The 16,624-nt window shown below is 33.7% G+C and overlaps 2 protein-coding genes across 3 annotated transcripts in view; both read left to right on the top strand.

The window, feature by feature from the left end:
- The window catches only part of LOC138758683 (E3 ubiquitin-protein ligase MARCHF2-like), a 56,877-nt gene extending 40,574 nt beyond the window's left edge, over positions 1 to 16,303 (top strand). The window contains exon 6 of one of the 2 annotated variants that reach the window (XM_069927984.1): positions 9,201 to 16,303. In XM_069927984.1, the coding sequence (XP_069784085.1) occupies positions 9,201 to 9,353 (153 nt within the window). In that variant the 3' untranslated portion in view covers positions 9,354 to 16,303. Of the gene's footprint in view, positions 1 to 6,949; positions 8,355 to 9,200 lie in introns of those variants that run through there. The other variant, XM_069927985.1, reaches the window with a different exon arrangement.
- Positions 1 to 16,624, top strand: part of LOC138758695 (myelin expression factor 2-like) — a 179,255-nt gene that overhangs the window by 94,131 nt on the left and 68,500 nt on the right. The window lies entirely within an intron of this gene.

Below are 16,624 nucleotides of genomic sequence, written 5' to 3'. Positions count from 1 at the left end.
TTTTCCCTGTCATGGCTTCTCATGTCTACACTTAGCATACACTGTCAACAGTACAGCTACAGCTTAGTTGAGAGGCAGTTAAAGGAGATCCTCTCTTCCAAGGTTTGTTTAAATGTCTAGAGATATTGGTGAGAACCCTATTCCATTGGCTCCGCATCTAGACAATAACTGAGGTTAAAGACAGCCCATCTTAATATAATATTGGGATTCTGTGTCGAAGGTACCACGATATAAATCCACTATCTCACTGGGAATTTCAACTTTAAATGCAAAAGATGCATCTTGTACTTAACCAGTCCATCATTCATGTCCATACACCATGCATTGAGGAATTTGGAGAAATTTGATTGAGAACACCAGATCAGTCAGTCAATGATTTTAAATTTATTAGCCATTTCTGAAACTGCAGCAATAATGCCATCATCCTTGCACCTTTTTAAAAAAAAACTTTATTTATTTGTTCAAAAAACAAATAATAGATGACATATGCAGCAATTAAATATAAACATGAAAGTTTTTTTTATATATAGAAAAAAAGAAAAGAACCCCACCCCCCTTAAGCCAACTCTCCTAAGGAGAGCCATAAAGAAAGAAAAAAGAAAGAATATTAAAGAAAAAGTTAAATATACATATTAAAATCTAATCAATATAAATTGAAATGTAAATATTCTGAGTATAACAACCACTTACTAATAAAAAAATTATAATAATCACATGAAACATATGTAATTTTTTCCATTATTAAACAATATTTCATCTCATTATGCCATCTATTAATATCAATCATATTTGTATCTTTCCATGTACTAGCAATACATTTTTTCGCTACGGATAAAACTAAATATACAAAAGCAAGCTGAAACTTATCTACTCCCAAACCTTTCAGAGGTTGCAAACTACCCAATAAAAAATACTGTTGGATCTAAAACTATTTAAATCTTATACAGGTATTCTAAAAAAGATTGAATTTTCTTCCAAAAAGATTGTACATGTATACATAACCAAACAGCATGCACAAAAGTTCCAACCGTATCACCACATCTAAAACACAAATCTGATTCATGAAAAATTTTTTCTTTTTTTTCAGGTGTCAAATGTAATTGATGTAAAAAAATTGTAATTAATCATTGCATAACGTGCATTTATCAATCTAGTTACACTATCATAACATATCTAACCCATCATCTTCAGAAAAAATAAAACCAATATCCGCTTCCCATTTAATTTTAGATCTATCCCAACCCTTTTTATCCATACCATCCTGTAATATTTGATACATAGATGAAATGTAACCCTTCTCTGGTACCTTCATAAGAAAAGTCTCAAATTTAGTCATTTTAGGTAAAATCATATCTCTACCAAACATACATTTTACCAAAGATCGAATTTGATAATAAAGAAATAGAGTTCTTATCAATACCAAAACCTTCCCTCATCTGATTAAAAGATAAAAACTTACCCTCTTTAAAACAATCTCCCAAATTTTTCACACCTTTAAATCTCCAATGCAATAAACTTTGATTATGTATTGAAAAAGAAATAAGTTGATTATTATACAACGGAGTCAAAGCCGATAATTTACCCCTAGAGCCAGTCATTTTATTTTTCTTTATCCATAATTTCATTAAATGTTTTAGTATAGGCACATTATATTGTTGTAACAAATTTATATTCCATCTAAACAAAAATTGATGTATTTCAAATTCAGAAATACTTGCCATCTCAATTTTAGCCCAACTAGGAGGCCGTATCAAATCCATCAATGAACTAATAAATTTAAGTTGGGCTGCTTCATAATAATTTTGAAAATGTGGTAAATGTAGTCCCCCTAACTCATATTTCCAAGTTAATTTATTCAAAGCTACTCTCGAAAATTTACCCTTCCATAAAAACTCCCTAACCATTTTATTCAAATATCAAAAAAAAATTTTATCAAGTAAATACGGAATAGATTGAAACAACTATTGTATACGCGGAAAGATATTCATCTTAATTGTATTTATCCTACTCATTAAATTAATAGGTAAATCTTTCCATTTAATCAAATCAGTTTTAATTTTTTTCATTAACGGAGCATAATTTAATTTATATAAAGATTGATGGTTAACATTCAAAATTATACCCAGATATTTAATTTGATTAATATTCTTATAAACTGAATAATCTCCTTCACTTACCCGTAATATTTCACTTTTTTCCCCAATTAACTTTATATCCAGAAAGACATCCATATTGTATTAAACATTCCTTCAAGTGCAAAAGTGACTGAGCTGGGTTTATTAAATACATCATCAGCAAATAAATTAATTTTATACTCTTCATCTAAAATTTTCATACCTTGTATCTGTGTATTTTGTCTTATCAACTGTGCTAAAGGTTTAATCACTAACGCAAACAAAGCTGGTGATAAAGGACAACCTTGACGAGTTGATCGAGTTAACTTAAAGGATTCCGAAATCAAACCATTCGTCAATACTCTAGCTACCGGTTTACTATATAGAGCCCTAATCCAACCAATTAAAAAAAGGACCAAATTAAAATTTCTCCAAATCTTTAAACAAAAAATTCCATTCAACTCTATCTAATGCTTTTTCTGCATCTAAGGATATCACCATCGGATGATCTGAGGATTGTCAAAATCTATTAATCAAACTAATCACGTGCAAAATGTTATCTGAAGAATATCTATTCTTTATAAAACCTGTTTGTCTAAATTTTTGCCAAAGTTGATTCATATTGATCAATCTATTCGCTAATATTTTAGCTATTATTTTCTAATCTACATTTAACAACAAAATTGGTCTGTATGAAGATACTTTCAAAGGAGCTCTATCTTTTTTAGGAATTACTGTAATTAAAGCACTAGAACAAGACTCAGGTAATTCATAATGTTCTCCAACTTGACGTAATACATCCCCAAACACTATAGATAAATCATCATTAAAAAATTTATAAAATTCAACCAAAAATCCATCATCACCAGGCAATTTACTGTTCGGCATTTCCAGCATAGCCATTTTAATTTCCGAATCAGTAAATGATTTTTCTAACTCCTGTATATCTGCATCCTCTAATATCGGTAAATCAACTGTGATTTTAAAAATATCAATCGATCCAGTGTCTTGTTTTCCTTCAGATGTATATAACTTTTTATAAAATGAATAAAATTCATCATTAATCTCACGAGTTTTATAAGTAATAAGAGAATTCCGTCTAACAGCATTAATAGTCCTTGAAATCTGTTCTTTCTTTAATTGCCATGCCAATACCTTAAGTGCTTTCTCTCCCCATTCGTAATACCATTATTTAGTCCTATTAATCACACATTCAAATTGATAAGATTGCAAAGTATTATATTCCATTTTCAACCTAGATAATTCTATTTTCTGATCTTCTGTAGCATCTTTCTGAAATTCCTTTTCTAACTCATCGATCTGTTTCTCTAATTCAAGACTCTGATTTAATCGATTCTTTTTTATTTTAGAAGTATAACTAATTATTTGTCCTCTCAAATAGGCTTTCATAGCATCCCATAATACAAACTTACTTTGAACAGAATTAGAATTTTCTTTCAAAAAAATAATTAATTTGTTTTTTTCAAAAAATCAATAAATTCCCTATTTTTTAAACATTGAATTAAACCTCCAATGATAAGCCATTTGATTTTTCTCAGAAGTGATCTGAAATCACCCAACTTTTATATTCTGCTTGTTATATTTTCCCTTGTAAATGTGCCAATACTAAAAAGAAGTCAAAACGATTCATGTCTAGATGAATAAAAAGAGAAATTTTTCTCTGATGGATTAAGACATCTCCAAATATCTACTAAATTAAGATCTTTCATCAACGCTTGGACCTGAATTGCCATCTTGGATTTTTTAACTTTATTCGGTGATTTATCTAATAAAGATTCCAAAACAGAATTAAAATCACCACCAACTAAAATATTATCATTAGCCTGACCCAAACATAAAAATGCATCTGAAATAAATATTTCATCATCTGCATTTGGAGCATAAATATTAAGTAAAGTCCAAAATTCACTAAAAATCACAATTCAATTTAAGAGTACATCCTGCCTTTTCCTCCATTGATTGTAATTCAAAAGATAAATTTTTATGTTTCAAAATTGCTACACCTTTAGCTCTAGAATTAAATGAAGAAGAATATACATGCCCAAACCAGTCCCTTTTTAATTTCATGCTTTCCTTCACATTCAAATGTGTTTCTTGTAAAAAAGCAATATCAATTTTCATTTTCTTAATATATGCCAAGACTCGCTTACCCTTAATCGGACTATTTAATCCTCGAACATTAAAAGTAGCAAACCTCAACTTTGACATACCTACTATTATTACTAAATACCAATAATATATTTATATAAAAACTCAAATCAATGTATATAGGCCCTCCAATAGAAAAAAAAACACAAATTAAAAACTAACTAAAATAAAAATAATAAAGAAAAAAAAATCCCCCCCCCCCAAAAAACTACCAAAATGTAGTAATCCCCTAAACAAAAATTGGGTGTGGGTCACCCACAAGTGGCTGATGACTAGTAAAGAACTTAGTGCAAATCTCTCCCTCCCCAGCCAAACAATCAATAACATCAAAATATCATAAGAACAAAAAAAATAGAATAAGAAAATTCTTCTTTTCATCCAAAAGATTCCAATCTCGGAGATCCCATTTCAGAAAGAGGTAGACTCTTTCCATTCCCGTTTTTCCCATTTCTTCCGTTTCCAGAACAACCAGACTTTTCATTAGGAGATAATGGTGAACTACGTCTTTATCCTCTTACATCTGGCAATGAATCAGCAAAAATCATTGCTTCATGATCATTTCCATAAAACACCTTCAACACTGCAGGGTAGCGAAAAGTAGACATAACCTTTACGCCACAAAACTTCTTTAGCTGGATTGAATCGACGTCGACATGAATGACCTCTTGACTCGAATGAAGATTTAAAAAAAACTTTGCTATTCTGAATCAATAACGGAGTTTGTCATTGTCTCGCATTTTGCACTGCTAGTTGAAGTATTGGTTCTCTGTCCAAATAACTCAAACATCGAATTATTACCGGTCTCGGTGGTTGACCAGCTGAGGGTGTTCTTCTTAAAGCTCTATGGGCTCTTTCCAGTACCAGTCCCCCAGAGGAAAATTCTTGCCCTAATATTTGCGGGATCCAGTCTTTAAAGAAACGAAGAGGATCTTGTCCTTCTATACCTTTTGGCAAAATAACAATTTTTAAATTATTCCTTCTGCTTTGATTCTCCAAGTAATCTATTTTTCTTTCTAGCTCCTTCTCATATTCTCCTAGTTCTATGACTGATTTTTCTACCTTCAACACTTTTTCTGTGTTAGAAGTCACTTGTTGTTTACAGTCCAAAAAAGCAGTCTGAAATTTTTTAAATTCTTCATAAGATGCATCCACACGTGCTTTAACCATATTTAATTCTGAACTTATACCAGCATTCATTTGAACCATCTCATTCATTAAAGATGTCAAATAGGTTGAATAACTGCATTTAATTGCATGCATTGTGAATCTGTAAATCTCAACTCTGCTCTCTTTGACATGGTGGCAGAACAAGGTAACTGCAGTTCCTTCTGCAATTCAACAGAAGGCATTTTTAAAAGACTTACTGCGGGTCTGGACTCCCAGTGACGGCACTCCGACTTCCTCAGGGAGTCGCCGCTGGCCTCCCCCCTTATCTCGTTGTTTTTCCATCAATTCACGAAGATAAGCAATTTCTTCAGATTGAAATGCTACCTGATGCATTTCCAACAATGGAGTCGTCTTCCTGCATGCTCCCCCCCATTGAAATCGAAAGGCTTTCTAAATCGGGGTCCACTTCTTGGGAACACGCACCTTCTTACAGAGAATGGGTAATTCCAGCACCATCCTTCACTTGGTGAGCAATAGACATTTTTTTCCAGCTCCCACAGGCAGTCTTTGAGGTTTAGACCCTGAAGAGATTGAGCCTGGGGCTGTATCAAGTCGTCTAGGCCCCAAATCTTCAGCACTTTGTAAATGTAACTTCTTCTGCACTTGAGGTTTAATCTTTTTACCATTAGTGGCTATAATAATTCCTTAATACTTTAAACTAAAATTTAAAAAATGTAAACTTGAAAACAAAGGGTTAAAAAACAGGTACTTAAAAGTCTGGCTAGAGAGGTCGAGATTACACGTCTAGACTCTAAGCCATCTTGCCACGCCCCATCATCCTTGCACTTTGATAATGAGTCCTGCACTGAATGAGACAAACGGTGGTGAAGTTTCAAGCTCTTCATCATAAGGAAACACAAAGATGAACAACTTGTCTCCATGAAGGTTTTTTTTCCCCATATCAGTTTTGTTAAGACTTTGGTTGACATCAACCAAATTAATAAATCTAAAAAACTTGGCAGCTATAATTTAAGCACTTGCCTATCTGATCTGATCTGATCACAGCGTGAAGACTTTGGCTTGAAAGAATCAGTTCACTAATCACTGTGTTTGGATAGTTTTGTATGCTACTATCTTGACTTGTAGCGTTTGGTCTTCATGAATTTATTATATCCTCTTCTGTCAAGGCAAGCACATCCTGACACACGCCTCATTGTATAATTCATTTTATGCAACTACAGCTGTATGCTTGAAGTTGAGTTACTCGTGCATCCAGCATATGGAGCTCTTACCCCCATCAACCAATGAACTTCCTCAGGAATCGTATCTCTTGTAAAGATGACTAGAGGATGTGACTGCAACTAGACTATAGCCCTGGTGGGAAGGCCAAATAAGATGTCCTTTATGACTTTTCAAACATGCATCTCCCAGCTAATGTAATTTTTGAAATAATCACTGAGGTAGCACCTGGAAATGGGTTTTGGGGGACTGGTGCGCTGGGGCATAGACGTGTATTCTCCATAATGTGAGCATTCACAAATCGGCCTGTTTTTCTGCAGGTCACCTTTGTGTCAATTTACACTGATGAGTCACATCCTCAGGAGCATGGCTTTAATAAGATGAGCATGGCTTTAATAAGCTGAACATGGTAGTAATACTTTGACAAATGTTATGCCCCAAGTAAGTTTACTTTGACAGTGGTTTATTACTTCTAGCTGCAGAGAAAAATAAAACATCAATAATCTGCAACTTGGCTTACAGTATTATAGAATTGCCACTTTGATCTGGTGTGTTGATATGTGACTTAAGTCACTGTCCTTCTATCATTTGGAGCTGATGGCTGTCTTTCTGTAAATCTATAAATATGAAATCAATTTTTAGATGGCATTCAGTTTGTAAATGTACCTCAATCAAGAATGTGGTGTATATGATTCTAATGCCCTGTAACTTGATCTTCAAACTCAATGGGTTGGTATCTTTTTTAATTTTTAAAAAATTTTTCATACTATGAACCATATTAATCAAAATGAACACAAACATTTCCCTCTTGAATACACGCAGTGGCATTTTCTCCCCTTTTTTCCCCCTCCCTTCCCTCCCTCCTTCCCACCCCCATTAAAAGTTCATATACAATAAAAGTTCATATACAATACGATAAACCCATTAAACAATGTCATCACACAATGAAAATAAACAAGAAAATTGTGTTATCTACTTTCACACATTGGATCAGTTCATTTCGTCGTCTTCTCATTCTATCATTTTAGGGGGTGGAGGCCCTCTGTTGTGTTCCATGTACAGTTCCCAAATTTGTTCAAATAATGTGACTTGTTAAAAATTGTTATTTTTTCCAATGGAATACATTTATTCATTTCTATGTACCATTGCTGTATTCTTAGGCTATCTTCTAACTTCCAAGTTGCCATTATACATTTTTTTGCGACATAATAAATCTTTTTTGCGCTTCATCCAGTTTAAGGCCTATTTCTTTACTTATATTACTTAGAAGAAAGATCTCTAGATTTTTTGGTATGTTGCTTTTTGTGATTTTATTTAATACCTGACTTAGATCTTCCCAAAACTTTTTCACTTTCTCACATGCCCAAATTGCATGTACTGTTGTTCCCATTTCCTTACTACAGTGAAAACATCTATCTGATACTGTTGGGTCCCATTTATTTAACTTTTGGGGCGTGATATATAGCCTGTGTAACCAATTATATTGTATCATCCATAACCTCGTATTTATTATATTTTTAATAGTTCTAGAGCATAACTTTTCCCATATTTCATTTTTTATCTTTGTTTAAATCTTTTTCCCACTTTTGTTTGGGTTTATAGCTTATTTCATTGTTTTCCATCTCTTGCAGCTTGATGTACATATTTGTTATAAATCTTTATTATCGTTGTTTCTGTAATCACATATTCAAAGCTGCTTCCTTTTGTTAACCTCAGTCTGTTTCCCAATTTACTCTTTAAGTAGGCTTTCAGTTGATGGTATGCAAACATTGTAATGTGAGTTATTCCATATTTGTACTTCATTTGTTCAAATGATAATAAATTATTTTCCAAAAAACAATTTTCTATTCTTTTAAATCCTTTTCTCTCCCATTCTCTAAAGGAAAGGTTATCTATTGTGAAAGGGATTAGTTGATTTTGCATCATTAATAATTTTGGTAGTTGGAAATTTGTTTTTTTTTCTACGTGAATTTTCTTCCAATGGGTTGGTATCTGAAGACAAATGTTTTAAATTGTGAAGCGTTTCCCACAGTGATTGGTGATCAAAGTGAGGAAAGTAAACTGAAGGAAAATTCATAATCCAATTATTTTAGAAAATTATTGCCTCACTTGTAGTTTAGTGTGTGTTCATTTTATGCACTTTTGAGCCTACAACACTGTTGTTCACTGGTTAAGTTTGGTAATTTTTGCTAAGCTCATCTTAATGTTTCTTCATTTGGCCACAATATCCATGTGGCCTGAGATAAAGTTTGGTTAAGATTCTTCCTGATGATTCTTTGACTATTGGCTAGTGAGGACAAGGTTACTATTGGGTAATATTCACCAAATAGTAAAAAGGACTACCATCCTACTAATCCTGCTAATGTTTTAATATATTCCAACTTCCAGAAGTCATCTACAACACCATCTCCCTTTTCTCACCAACCCCACCTCGCCAACCACACTTCCTGCCCATTTCTCAGGAAGAAAAGTGTAGTCTGTGGGGAAACAGTGGCATTGGATTGAGGGAGGAGGGGTGGGGTGGGGGAACAAGTACTTGTAAGAATAATTCATGTTGATTTTTGCCCAAAGGTTTCATTCCGCTATCACTGCCAGCTTTACTCAGAATGGCGAAGGACAAACCAAAAGGTCCGATTGATGGCTGCAGACCTTAAGAATATCACTCAACATTCTCTCCTCTCTTCAAAACTTGTGAGAAAAGATTCCAGTGAAACAATTGTGTGAATTAATTGAAATGGAGAACCATAAAGAAATAAGAATTCATAAAAATCTACGTGTCCTTGAAATTTGCATTGTAACTCCAGCAAGGAATGACAATGACACAACAACTTATTTAGAGGAATATTACCAAGAAGCAAACTTCATTTGCAGCATTCTCAGGAGCCAGTATATATGCAGTTAGCATCCAAGCGCATTCCAATAAAGAGTAGTGTTCTGAAACTTCGGATTCGGGGCTACTCAAATGGATGATAGTTATTATCTCAATGTAAGGTTGAAACTCATAAAATGGAACAATTGAAGTTTGAACTTAGACAATCATTTGTGGTTTTGTGCATATATATATATATATATATATATATATATATAAAAGACTCATGGTAAAAATGTATGGATCTGCTTTTATTATGAGCTAAAGGCGGCAGAAAGATGTGCCCTCAGCATTGCACACTAACCAGTTATTGAGTTGGTCAGCACTAACTGGGATCTGGAGATCTTATTTCTTGTGAATGTTGTTTATAAATGAAATGACAAAGCAGAAATTCAAACCCTAGAGGAAATCAGAATGTTTAAGTACAGTTGCAAAGGCTGTTCGTTATTTCCATATTTAAGGAAAATAGAAAACGAATTCTTTTCCTGTTGAGTGCGTGTCAGTAATTTGCAAAAAAAACTGATGTCACAAGTTCAGCACACAATTACATTGATTTTTGGGAAGCTATTTGTTTGTTTTAGTAAATTACACTTTTGAGCACCAAAAAAATCTGTTTTTATAAATCCCTTTTTTGTGATACTGTTTAGCAACACAGCATTCCGTTTCCTCCACTTAAGGGATAACTTCTAAGTCAAGTTTATAATATTCAAGCAGAATTGTGTTTTCTAAATGGGATTATAGGAAGTAAAACTGTTCACTATGTACTCATTAATGAGCTCCAGAGGGAGGAGGGTCTGGAAGGCAGTATTCAAGACACCCTTTTTTGATCGTAGAAGATTTGAGCCTTTGGTTTATAACTAATTTGGTTTGGGGTTTGGTATAGAATGAATTGGGGATGAATAAATTTCTTCCTCACATTTGCCTTTCTGTTTCATGGATAAACTTCAGAGTTCCATTTAACTGCTTTGTGTATTGAAGCTGAGACATGATTGTGTCCTCTGTATCTCCTAATATGTCCTTCCATCATTGTTTGGTGAATCAAATGGAAAAAGAACACTATATACAATTTTATGAATTATGATCACAGCAGCTTCTATTAAAACTTAGCTTTCAACAAATACACCACTTACATATATGTACTGTAGAATACTAAATGCATAGTTTAAGACTATGTTTGTGCAATTCCAGAAATATCGATAGTTTAAACACATTCTTCCTGGGATAGTAAGCTTCCCTTGCCTTGATAATAAAACATAGGACCTTACCATGGCAACTTTTAAATCATCCATAATGTTAGTCTCCAAATACTGACAATTGTTGGATTTCACAAAAAAACTTTTCCTCACTGTACAGAATTATCTTCGTATATTGTTGACACATCTACAAAGATAGCTTGATCTTTAATGAGAATAACATCCAGAATTTGTAATCTTTTGTCAGCATCTATAAATCCTAGTTCTTTACATATCACAACACCACACATACTAGCTTTTTTTGCACAATAAATCCAAGATCTTGTGCTGGAAGATCCTCAGTTGTTTCATGTCGAAGCATCCTCCATGGGTCCAATGGTCCCTGTTGTGATCTGCAATGCCTGCAGATCATATTTGCACTGGATCTTGCCATAGCAATATTATTCCTTATTGAATATCTATTTGACTTGACATTAATGCTGTGATAAAGCCCTATGGTTTAAAGGGACCATATCCTTAAATCCAGTTATTTGCATGTGGATAGTTTTTATAATAGCAAACTCTTCATTCTTGATGAAAAATCTTGCTCCAAGTCTCAAATTCAATGTGATGCCAGTTTCTACTCATTACTTTGGTCATTCTCACAGTAGTCTCATCCTCTATGATGTCATAAGTGTACATAATGGCCTGTAAGCACTTAGATTTAGGGAGACTGAAAAAAAATTATTTTTTTTCCAGAGTTTTCATTTATTTTCTCTTCTATCTCAAAATTTGATTGTATTGTATTAGGAGAACATCATTTGTATCGACACAACTTTATAACTCTGTGTCTCATTTTTCATGTTTGTCCCTGTGTTTGTAAATTATGTATTTACAGTAAACTAATAGTGAATGTAATGCTGAAGAATAGTAAAGTGAACTGAAATTCAGCTCAAATGTAAGGATCCACCATAAACTTTGATCCAAATGTTCTGTTGAACCTCCATTTATACTCCCTACCTCCAGCTATTTCTGCAAGTTTGGTGTTCTCCTTTCCTAAAATATTAAATATAAACAGTATATTTGTGATCCCATCAGCTTCAAGCACTAAAACAAAGTGTTAAATAGGAAGAAAAACTCTTGGTGTTGTTGGAAATGCACTTTCAGGTTTTCATTTTGTAATTTAAAAAAAAAACTGTTGTACTGTTGCAATCTGTCCAAAACACAAGCCTGGTTTTATTTTAAACCAATTTGGCAAAGATGAATCATTCCTAGAGGACGCACAAGGAGTTTATGTTGGGTGGTAATGTGGGCTTAAATTAAAAAATAGTTTTTAAATTCTGCTGATAGATTAATAAAATGTGGCTAAAGTAAATTTAATTGGCTTAACTAAGATTTTGGTTGGGGGGGAGTTGTATGACATCATCTGGATACCTTGAAACCTCAATAATTGGATTATTTTTCATGCAGAGATGTACTGTTCTGATAAAACAGTGACTGGCATTTTTGATCAAAAATATTCATAAACAATAAAGCAAAAAAAACTTTTAGAACTATTTGGTTGTAGTTGAAGAAAAGGTATTGATTAGGACAGTGGTTTTCAACCATTTTTCCCCATGCACATACCACCTTAACCACAGAGTGGTTAGTAAGGGATTACTTGGTGTTTGAGTGGAGTAAAAAGGATGAGGACCACTGAATTAGGAGATTACGAAAACTGCCTGTTTCTTTTGGGTGTTCTCTGTCTACCAGAAAAAATAGATACATTCTCGGTTTATTTAACAGCACCTCTGATTATTGTAGCATTCAGTCAGCATTGTATCTTAAGTATCATTTAGGGAGAGAGGGCTGGGTATACCTCATCTCAAAATTGACTGAGTTAAGAAAACATTTAATTAAGAGAATTTTGCAATCTTTTGCTTTCTTAAATAAATCCTTTTAGTTTGAATTCATTCTAGTATAGGAATAAAATCTACAGTGTTATCAAACTTGGATAGAACTCCCTCATTATTTTGTGATGTGAATGAGTTTGAAATCTGGGAAGAAATTTACCACATTTATTGAAATGTCAACTGTGAAACGGTACAGTGGTATGCAGCAGGCATCCCTCTGGTCATGCACAGAGCCCACCAATGTAATGTGTTAATTTTTTTTTAGCACTTCGTGTTTGAAAAGCTGTTTTTATTGCCTGATGGCTCAAAGAATTTTGTTAACTTGGGTTATGTGCATATCTAATTGTTGGTACTTTACAAGCACCTGTCTGAGAAATATAGACATAAAACTGTAGAATTAAATTGTGTTTATTTGCATTCTCTGAATGCTTTACATGGTTTATGCACTTGTTACCTTCAGCTTTAATTTGCTTACTTTAATGCATTTTTTTCTCTCAGTAATTGCGTGTGCTAATTAAACATGTTTTGCAGAGCTTTTTTTCTGGTAGTTTTTAAATAATGTATGAAATTGCATCTGTATCAACATACAGATAGAAAATTTATTTTTTGTTTAAGGCAAATTGCAAAAAAAAACACATTAGTACCCCTTGAATCTTGTTGTTCAGCAGGTCGAAATTGGATTTGGATAGGAATTGTCTGATTAAGCTATGGCTTTTTTACACTTGATTTGCAAAATAGTTTTTAAAAAAGTTGACCCCTGCCCAGAACCAGTTTGAAAAATATATACCTACATTGATTATTGTTCTCATTACCATTTTAGTTAATATAATTAATAAATGAATTAATTTAAGCTTGTTGAGGTTTGACGGTGTAGTGAGTACAATAGTCTGAGTGGTGAACCTGCGTGTTAAATTGGCAAACTCAAGAAAAGGTTCATGGTGCAGGGCAATAAGGTGGAAATGATGAATGATTTCATGGTCTGATGCTAGGAAAAGAACAGTAATGATTTTTATCAGAGCAGCCAGGTGAAAAAGGTGAAGGATTGCAATTAAGGTTCCAGCTCCTGAACTGATGAATGCACTGTAATGGATATTTCCTGTGTGGGGCAAAAAGTGGGCTGTCTCTTATGCACCCTTCTATGAAATAAGTTATTGCTTGCTTTATGAAGGATGGCTGGTGACCAATATCCTAGGAAATCTTACCCGAGCTAGAGTTGGTCCAGGAGATTTGGGGAGAATTTTATTTTCCATTGTTTAGATTTTTTTTTAATGTATTCATTTTGAGTTACCAAGTATTTTTTAAAAATATTTCTTAAATGGTTGTTGATGTAGCAAAAAAATTACTTTCAAAATTGAGGAAATATAATTGAGTTGTAGTCCTAATAGTTGCACAAAGTTTGTGGGAAAAACACCAAAATATTCCACTTTAGTTTTAACTGACCATCTTTGCCTTGTGAGAATGGAACAGAACTCTAATTTTACATAAAAAGCTATACCAATTTACTTTTAACGTCCTCCTTCTGGCCTGTAGCTAATATATTTCTGTTTATTGATTTTATTTTAAATTTAGACATATAGCGTGGTAACAGGCCCTTTCATCCCACAGGCCCATGCCACCCAATTACACCCAAGTGACCTGCAACCCCTGTATCTTTTGAACAGTGGGGGGAAACTGGAGCTTCTGGGGAAAACCCACACAGACACAGGGAGAACATACAAACTCCTTACAGACAGCACAGGATTCAAACCCCAGTCCTGATCACTGGTGCTGTGACAGCATTGTGCGAACCGCTATGCTAACCGTGCTGCAGTAATGGGGTCTTTCAAATTTTTAAAGCTTAATTGATACACAGATGTTTGCAGTATTCATATTCCATCTTTGTCTCCAGAGGCCGGACCATTATACAGTTAAATGGCAATGTTAGTGCAAACAGCTGTGTCATGCACTCAGTAGAATGGACTTCCATTGATTGATTTGTTTGTCATAAGATGGATTAAAAAAATAGAAGACATTCTTGACCTCAGATTAATATTTTATTTTGATAATAAAAATTTGCCTTGGTACTCGGTGCTACCAGTCAATCAGACTCATTGGATGAAAGTCTGGATTTAATTTTATGGATGCTCTGATAATCCACATAGAAATGTTTTAGTTTCATCTAGAAATATCCAGGGCAGGAAATGCAACTACCTATGCACATCTTGTACTCTGCACTATCTAGAACAGAATTATACACAGACTGATGGAACCCTGGTGCCAAATTGGCAACATTGCATTTAAAATTAATATGATTTACTTTTTAAAAATTTATTTGTGTGTATCTCTAATTTCTTCGTATCAAAAAAAGTATTGATTTCTAAAGTGACACATCTGGGTGAACCAAGCAGACCAAGAATTTCATGTTTCATCCCACTCCCTTTGCTGAATCAGTTGGGTTAAAATCGAAATGATCAAGGCCTGAAATAAAGAAAATGTTGGAAATGCTCGGCAGAATCAAGAAAGGGTCTCCAGTCTAAAATGTTAACTCTGTTCCTTTTACCACAGGTGCTGCCTGATCTGCTGAGTGTTTCCAGCATTTGCTATTTTTTAATACAGACTTTCAGCATCTGCAGTTTTTTTTAACTCTCATTGTTAAACTTGAAGAGGACAGTTACCAAGTTTCTTGCTTAACGCTATTCCTGCTGAGTATCTTACATGGGTGAATATTGTTTGCCTCAGTTATGTTATGATCAAATAATTTGCCAATAACCACCACAAGGGCTCTTGAACCCGGTGAATAATGCTGTTTAAATGAGGTACATTACACAAACAAATTAAAATCACAGACAAAGGAAGAAAAATTAATTAAATTATGAGTTGAAACTTTTAATACGATCTTTTACCTTTTAAAGCACCTTTACATTTGCACAAAGAGAATAAATCACTAGCTAGAACCGATCATTGAGGAGTGGTTTCTATATTAATCCAGTCAATGCAAAATTTTGGGAATTAATCTTTGGAAAAGTTCCCTCTTCTATAAATTTATGTATGTGATGCACCAAAATAGTACCTGGCACGTTTGAGGAAGATGAAAGCATTTTTAAATTCACTACTTGGGTAGATGTTTGTTTGTTCCATCTTATGAGGAAAAAGACTGGCAATTGGAGGGTGCCGAAAAATCCTCCCTAAACCTGAAGTGTTTAACAATGACACTCTAAAATTACTTGAACTGAGTACAGTTTTTTTGTGTATTGATTTGGTATTGGTTGAAGTTGAAATTTTGTCCTTGTGGAATAAATTCCTGTGAAGAATGGGAGACTGTTCAGTAATTGTTTCTTCCTCTTTGGGCCTTCTGAAAAGTCATCAAAGCTTACTATAAGAACACTAACTTATGCAATGGTGGTTTATTAATTTGATTCAAGGTTTGATTTTGAAAAGACTGTACTAAGCTCTTTGCAGAAAGGATTTATTGCATGGAAATGAATTGAGGTTTCAGGCACCTCCTTAAGTGTAGCAAAGTTCCCGTGGTTTTGTCCCAATCGTAGTTAATTGCTATATACATTGTTAATGTTGTTACTCTTTGAATGTATAATGTTTTATCTATCTGGTTTGCAGTTGCTTTGTAAATATATATCCAATCATTATACTCACTTTATCACTATTATTTTATGCCTTTGGCTGATTCTCTTAATTCCATTTTATAAATAAGATACATGTACTCGCAATTCAATCTCGTACCTTGAATAAACCTTATGCAAACTACGTTCTGGTTGTTGAGCTTCCTTGCCATAACTATTTTCTTTTATACATAAATGTTTTATTATATGTGCACAAAGTTTCTTAAATGAAGAATATTCATGTGAGGAAACAAAATTGGGTGAGGCAGCTTATTGCGATTTATTCTGCCTCCAGCTGGTAAGAGTACATGTAGATGACTGGGAAAGGTGCTGGGTTTAGCAGTGAGCCCCAAATGCATGCTCTGCCTCCAACTGCACAGTCCATTTGATCAAGCTGCAAGATGGCAAACCTTCTGTGCAATTGTCTTCCTTGAAAAGTCCTAGAATGGGCTACATACGTTGACCC

The sequence above is a fragment of the Narcine bancroftii genome, chromosome 3, assembly GCF_036971445.1.
Source record: "Narcine bancroftii isolate sNarBan1 chromosome 3, sNarBan1.hap1, whole genome shotgun sequence".
Classification (NCBI taxonomy): domain Eukaryota; kingdom Metazoa; phylum Chordata; class Chondrichthyes; order Torpediniformes; family Narcinidae; genus Narcine; species Narcine bancroftii.
This window is presented reverse-complemented; position numbering and strand designations above follow the sequence as displayed.